The 7,289-nt window shown below is 61.3% G+C and overlaps 1 protein-coding gene across 1 annotated transcript; it reads right to left on the reverse strand.

Annotated features, from left to right (window-relative positions):
* Nucleotides 1–1,917: 1,917 nt before the first annotated feature.
* Nucleotides 1,918–5,977, reverse strand: FOXC1 (forkhead box C1). Its single transcript, XM_055263594.2, has one exon. It carries the CDS (start codon nucleotides 5,378–5,380, stop codon nucleotides 3,725–3,727), a length of 1,656 nt encoding a protein of 551 aa, XP_055119569.2. The 5' UTR covers nucleotides 5,381–5,977; the 3' UTR covers nucleotides 1,918–3,724.
* Nucleotides 5,978–7,289: the final 1,312 nt, after the last annotated feature.

The following is a 7,289-nucleotide window of genomic DNA, read 5'->3' on the forward strand; positions in this document are numbered from 1 at the left end:
AACTTTTCTCCTTCCACTAACATAGCTTCTAAACTTGCACAGCAGCGAGTGCAGAAATGACTACGTCATGTATGTTTAACACAAACACCTTCTTAGACACATGTATGTTTCATGCCTAATTTTCAAACATTCGAATAGAAGAGGGTAAAGCAAGTTGCTAAGAAGCTTTGCTCGCGCACGCCTATAAACACTCTCGACCTGTGGGCCAGGGGCTCCTCGCTGGCCGCAGAAACCAAAGCACCGCGCTTCCCCCCATACCCGCTTCCTCTCCTGCAGCTGGGACTGGAGCCCCGCAAGGAAGGACAGGGGCTGCTCTCGGCCCACTCCTCGGCAGGCCAGACTCGGAAGGGCCCCCAGCTGGGAGCGAGTCGACTCTTTCCCTCGCCCAGGTCACCCCAGCAGCTCGCTCCCGCCGCTGGGAACGGTGCAGAAAGCCCGCCCGGCTTTCCACTGCCGACCTGGGCCTAGGCCGGGGCTGACTGCGGCCGCCACCTCCTCCGGGCCGCAAAGCCGAGACCCAAGGAGAGTGGAGAGTCGCAGGCACGTGGGCTCCGAACACGCTGAGCCTGCCGCTCGCCCGAGGGCTTCTGGCGTCCTTGAGGCCGAGCGACTCCCCGCACGGCCACTGCCAAGTGATTGGCGGCCTCTGCAAACCTCACACACCGCGCGAGGACGCAGCCCTGCCGGGGAGGCCGCCTGGGGCCGCCGCGCTGGCCCGGGCAGGTCTGGTGCGGCCAGGCCGAGGCGGGTGGGCCGGGGGCGGTCCTGCAAACGCGCAGCTCCGGGTCCCGCGCCTGGAGGCTGCGGGCCGGCGCGGGGCGAGCTGTCACCCGTGAGCAATGAAGTGCCTCTGACCTTTCCACCCCAGCTGCGCTCCTAAACACACGTGTGTCTTCACAACAAAGAAGGCCAGCGAGGAGGAAGTGAGAGCTCGGCGGGGCCCTGCAGCGCCAGGCGGAGACGCGGGGTGACCAGGCGAGGGAGCGGGCTCCTCCAAGCGTCGCGGCCGGAGTCCCGAGGGCGCTTCTCCCCGCTCGGCGCCCCCTGCGCGGTCCCCATCCCCGGCACTCCGCGCCTGCCGCCCTGTCTCAGCGCGGTCTTCCCGGCACCCCGACCCCGCCTGCGACGAGCCCAGTAAACTGCCAGGGGTCTCCTTTAACTCTGTTTTCTCCAACGACTCATTTCAGGAGGAGGCCGCAGAGGCCGGGGCTAATCTGGGGAGGGAGGCAGCGGAGCGGGGTGTGGGGAGGAAGGAGCTCCAAACGCAAACAGAAGCCGGGCCCCGGGGCCGCCGCGGGTAATTACAGCTAATTAGCTGGAGAGCGTTCCCGTCGCGAGCGGCGTCCAGGAGGCCGGCGTCGGGGCGGGCGCGCCTCGGAAAGGACTGGGCCTGCGAGAAACGCCCCAGCCGGAAAGCCAGGCGTGGGCCGCGCGGGTCTCCACCCGCCACCCCCTACTCCACAGAGTCCAACCAGACACGTCGAGAACGCTACCGTCTCCGGCGGCCGAGCTGCTCCGCCTGGGGCTGGGCCGGCCCGCCCGTGGGGACAGGGCCGTAAGTCACCTGCTGCAGCTCCCCTTCCGGGCCTCGACACCCCAGCTCCGGCCGCGGGCCCTTTGTCCGCAAATCCCGGCTCCTCGCTCGGCTCCCCAAAGTGGAGCAGTAACACCAAACTCCTGGAGACCGGCGATGGGTCTTTACCGTCACCCCCTCCCCTTCCCCCGCCCCCAGAGAGGCTGTAACGCGAGGCAGCTGGAGGCAGCCCCGGGACCTAGCGCCGCGACGGCCCAGCGAGATTTAAACGGGGCCGTGAGGCCACCCCCAGCCGGCCTGCCCAGAGGAGACACCCGCGCCAGCGCCGCTGCGATCTTCCCGGCGATTAGGTGACGACCCTGGGGGAGGGGACCGAGCGAATCACAGGCCATGTAGAGCAGTTTTTGACTGAAATTAAAGTGTATTTATTTGCAGCAATCCTTTAACAATGATCAAATTTTGACAACAAGCAACAGCAATTACTGCTCAAGTGTTGCCTCTAGATAGGAGCGGCAGATAGCAGGAAACTGTATTATCTCCAAAACAAACTGCAAGGCCACCCCCCCCCACCCCTAACGTCTGTAATCAAATCGCCATCTCCCCAAAGTCTGATTGGCAGGGCAGATCACCCTAAGATAATGAATTTATTACATTTCCTGGGTTATTTACAAAAGGGGGGGCCAATCCGGATTGTCCCCTAGGTTTAACTGTAAATTAACAAGAAAAAATGGTTTAAAAAGAAACCACCCTAGAAATGTTCTGCTCCTCTCGCCTTCCTTCTTGTTATTGCTTTAAATCTTTTTCAAAAATAATTGTTCTACAAACATTATTTTCTAAAATAGTTTCCCAAAGATTAAATATCCCTTTCCAACTCGCAGTATATTTTTAAAAAAGCAATCCTTCTATGTAATACATGAAGGATTGTAAATGGGGGAGAATTATATACATACATTTAAAAACCGGTTTACTTTTCCTTTTATAAAGGACTGAAATTAATAGGAAAAAATCTATTCAGCATCTGGCTCACAGGGATGTATAATATGCATTGCAATTTTATATGGAATACACAAGCCAAATATTTATCTGTACACATCTGGCCGCACAGTCCCATCTCTCGGCACACAGGTATCACCGTGGTAAGACCGCGGCTGATTCATGGGCTTAAAATTTCCGAATCATGGTCTGTCATTAGTGAGAAAATGTATTTGTTTATATGCCAACTCCAATCTGTTTAGAAAAATATCTTTTTACTAGCCTCAAAGCAAGCTGACTATATAGTACATTTTGCAGAAGATGCTGCAGGAAAATAAATCTAAACAAAAAGACTTTCAGTAAAATTTGACATGGACTAGTCAGAGGGTTTCTCCATTTTTCAGAGATTTAGGTGGAGAATAGGTAACTTCTAGTGTTTTATCTCTGAAATTTTTTTTCGTAATAATTAAAGCTCTATTAAAGTCTCCAGACATATAGGTCTCATTCAAACTGAATGGTAATTTATTAATAAACAATGAATATGTTCAACAAAAAGAAAGAAAAGAGGATAGAATAAGATTAATACAGTTTCCCTTTTTATAATGAGAAAAAAAGCACAATTTTTAAGTTTCAGGCAATTTAACGTCAGGTTTTGGAAACACTTTCTGGCGTTTGGTCCACGACATCCAACTACAAATTAAAAATAAATTACTATGTTGCAATTTACATTTTAAAACAAGTCCATGAATAAAAAGAAAGCGACTTTCATAAACGGGGACTTTCCCCCTCCCTTCAACATAGGATAAAATAATATCTTACAGGTGAGAGGCAAGGAAGAAGGCAAGAGAGGGGAGACGGGAGGAGGGGAAGCAGGTCTCTGAGAAGCAAGAAGAAACTTACGTGTTATCTGGAGTAACACTGTCCTTTAATAAACCATGATTTTGCTGTCTCTGTACAAAACAGTTTACGGGTTTGTTTATTTAGACAAGGCAAAGTGGAGGTGGCTCTGAATTAATCTGTTAAGAAAACAGAGTCTTCTTCGTGCTGGTGCTGGTGAGCTGAATTTTTGAAGGGATATTCTGTTCGCTGGTGTGGTGAATATTCTCAAGGTTTTTTTTTTTAATTGGATTTTTTTTTTTTTAGTTTCGATTTTGCCTTGATGGGTTCCTTTAGCTTTTCCTGCTTTGGGGTTCGGTTCAGTTCGGCTTTGAGGGGGTGTCAAAACTTGCTACAGTCGTAGACGAAAGCTCCGGACGTGCGGTACAGAGACTGGCTGGAAGGGAAGGCCATTTGACAGCTACTATTCCCGTTCACTGGAGAGTTGTTCAAGCCGATCCTCTGTGACTCGAACATCTCCCGCACCGAGTGGAAGTTCTGCTGCTGGCCCGGGTAACCTGCGGCCGCTGCCGCCGCCGCCGCGCTCGCCAAGTGACCCAGGTCTCCGCCCGCCTGGTTCAGGTACCACGAGGTGAGGCGGCCTGGGTGGGCCGCAGGGTGGTGGCCGGCCTCCTGGCCTCCCCCGCCGCCGCCGCCGCCGCCGTGACTCAGGGACGACGAGCTGCTGCTGGTGACCGGAGGCAGAGAGTAGTCGGGCAGGGGGTCGTCCACGGCCGAGCCGCCCGCACCCCCGGGCGCGCCCTGCAAGTGGCCCCCGCGCTCGCCGGCCGCGTACAGGCTCATGGCCTGCAGGTTGCAGTGGTAGGTCCCGGCGCCGCCCGCGCCCCCCGCGCCGCCGCCGCCGCCGCCGCCCGAGCTGCCCGCGCTGGAGCTCTGGCTGCAGGGGGAGCTGTAGAGGGAGCTCTGGCCGGGCGAGTAGGCGCCGAGCGCCAGCGGGGGTGCGATCCCTGCGCGCGAGGAAGCGGCCGCCGAGGCCAGAAGGCCGGAGCTGAGCTCCGCGGCCGCGCCCTGCGGCGACCCCCGCAGCGACGTCATGATGTTGTCCACGCTGAAGCCCTGGCTATGGTGCGGCGGCGGGGCGGAGGGCGCGGGCGGCGGCGGCGGCGCGGAATCCGCACCGTCCAGGCTGAGCGGCCGCGCCGACGGCAGGCTGCCCCGGGGACTGCTCCCGCTGGACAGGCTGCTGCTGCTGCTGTCGGGGCTCTCGATCTTGGGCACCGCGGCGGCGCTGCCGCTGCCCAGGGCGGCGGCCGGGGACAGGGGCTGGGGCGGCGAGGGGCACGTACCGTTCTCGGTCTTGATGTCCTGGATGCGCACGGGCGGCGGCTGCGGGCCGGGCGCGTTGCCGTCGGCCTGCTCGGGCGGCGCGGGCGGGGGCTGGCGGCCGGGCGGGGGCGGCTCCTTGAGGTGCAGCCTGTCCTTCTCCTCCTTGTCCTTCACCGCGTCCTTCTTCTTGAAGCGCCGCCGCCGCCGCAGGAAGCTGCCGTTCTCGAACATGTTGTAGGAGTCCGGGTCCAGCGTCCAGTAGCTGCCCTTGCCCGGCTTCTTGTCGTCGCGCGGCACCTTGACGAAGCACTCGTTGAGCGAGAGGTTGTGGCGGATGCTGTTCTGCCAGCCCTGCTTGTTGTCCCGGTAGAAGGGGAAGCGGTCCATGATAAACTGGTAGATGCCGTTCAGGGTGATCTTCTTGTCCGGGGCGTTCTGGATGGCCATGGTGATGAGCGCGATGTAGCTATAGGGCGGCTTCACCATGTCCTTGGGCTGCGGCTGTGGCGTGTAGGGCCCGTAGGCGCGGGCCATGCCGCCCGGGTACTGCTCGGCGTGCGCAGGGTGCGAGTACACGCTCATGGGGGCCGGCATGGCGGTGTAGCCGCCCCCGGCCGCCGCGGCCGCCGCGCGGTAGTAGCTCTGCTCGCCGCCGAGGTAGGGCACCACTCCCAGGGAGTTGGGGCTGGACACGGAGTAGCGCGCCTGCATGGCCCCCGCTCGCCGCCGCCCCGCGCCGCCCGCCGCCCCCCACCCTCGCTCGGGCCGGGCCGCGCCGCGCCGGCTGCCGAGTCCGAGTCCGGGCCCGGCCGAGCTGGTGCCGGCCCGCTGCGCTGTGCGTCCGGCTGCGCTGCCGCCTCTCCCGGCGCTCGCTGGGGCTGGCGCCTCCGGCTACCTCGGGGCCCGCGCGGCCGCGAGGCGGGGTCGCTGCGAGGGGAGAAGGCCGGGCCCGGCCGCGGCAGACCGCCTTGCAGGAACTCGCGGCGCAGCTTCCAGGCGCAAACCGGGGAAAGCAGACAAAAAGAAAGAACAAGCAGGCGCCCTTCTCGCCACACTGCCTGCGCCTTCCAGGAGACTCTGCCCTGAGCTGCCGAAGGCGGCCAAATAACCAGGGCGGGCGGGGGGGGGGGCGCGCGCCGGCCGCCTGCCCGGGCCCCGCGTCACCTTTTCTCGGTCTCTCGCGCGCCAGCCGCTTAAGGAAGCATTGGGAAAACTTCTGAACTTTTGAGCATCCGTCACCCAGGCGAGGACTTTTTTACGCAGTTACACTTTTTTCCGGGCAGCGGAGCCCCGCCCCGCCAGCGGCAACAGCCAATGGGAGGTGAGAACCGCCTCTGAATGAGCCGGAGGCCGAGCCCTGCCGGCCCGCTCCCGGAGGCCGGAGGACCGCGGGGCTGACCACACGCGCGCCGGGCGCCCTGGCCCGGGCCCCGGCCCTGCGCCGGCGACCGGCCCGCCGTCGGTTCGCCCCCCGCAGTCCACCTGCCTGCCGCCGGCGCCCGGCAGACCTCCCACCCCGGGCCCTCCGGACCCACGCCCGCTGTTCGCGCAGACTTCGTGGGTACTCCCGGGCCCCGTGCAGACCCTTCCTCCGTCCACGGCTCCCGAGTGGCCCTGGCGTCTCCGCCCCGCCTCGTGCTGGCTCGCTCTCATTCCTTCGCCAGCCCCGCCGACGCCAGCGCTGGGGTTGCCCCGGCCTCTCCTCCCCGCCGCCTCTCCTCTCCCGCAGCCCCTTCCCTCCCTTCTCCAACGCCAGTCTCACTCCGGTCACTGACGTCTCCGGCTTTTCTCCACTTGGAGGTTCTCCTGTCCTGAACTCGGCTACAAAAGACATGATTTTGAGGGCTCAGTCACAGCCAGGCCCTGTTCGCGGTGGGGAAGAAGGTTCGTCGCCCATCTGGCCCCCCTCCATGACCCCTCCCCAGTCGAAATTAAGGCAAGGGGTGCGGGGCCCTGCTGGGAGTTTCCGACGGCCGTTCACCCGCGAAGGATGAGCCTGCCCGGCTGCGGGCCGCCCTGCTTCTCGCCCCCCTCCCCGGGGGGCCGGCCCTTGGCGGCCTGAGGGTGCGGGCGGCAAGGGCTGCCGGAGCCCAGCTGCTTCCCCGCGCTCCCGTGCTCGCCCACGAGGGTCCCACCGGCTCGCCGCGTCGCCTCCCCCTCTGATCCCATCAGGCGCGTTTCGGCTGAGATGAGGGGTCAGGCTGCGGGCTCGGCGACATTAGCAGGTGTGATGACAAGAAGCAAATAAATATGTCTAAGAGCTTAACGCTTCCCCGGGCCAGTCTCCATCTCCACATGCGCGGGGCTGCCGGCTCGCAGAGATAACGGGTGTGTCTGGGGGAATGTGCAGGATCGCACCTAGAGGGCGGTTCAAGGATTCTGGGGGGATACGCACAGAAGGGCCCCCGCTCGTTGTGCACACGCCTGAGATTTGCCGTCGCTGGGTGGTTGGAATGGGACAGGAAGAAGAGCAATGAGGGAAAGAAACGAAGGAGCAGGGAAGAGCCAGGCCTCCCTCCCCCGGCACGGCGATTCTGCGTTTTAGCGATTTGAGGAGAGACCCTCCCGGAGGCTGAATCCCAAGTCGTTCACTAGAAGCTGGGGGAAGTGGCGAGTTCAG

Source organism: Symphalangus syndactylus, chromosome 23 (genome assembly GCF_028878055.3).
Source record: "Symphalangus syndactylus isolate Jambi chromosome 23, NHGRI_mSymSyn1-v2.1_pri, whole genome shotgun sequence".
Classification (NCBI taxonomy): Eukaryota; Metazoa; Chordata; class Mammalia; order Primates; family Hylobatidae; genus Symphalangus; species Symphalangus syndactylus.

What these genes read in the sequence shown, in the direction of transcription:
- FOXC1 (XM_055263594.2), bottom strand. Translation starts at nt 5,380, where the DNA reads ATGCAGGCGCGCTACTCCGTGTCCAGCCCCAACTCCCTGGGAGTGGTG.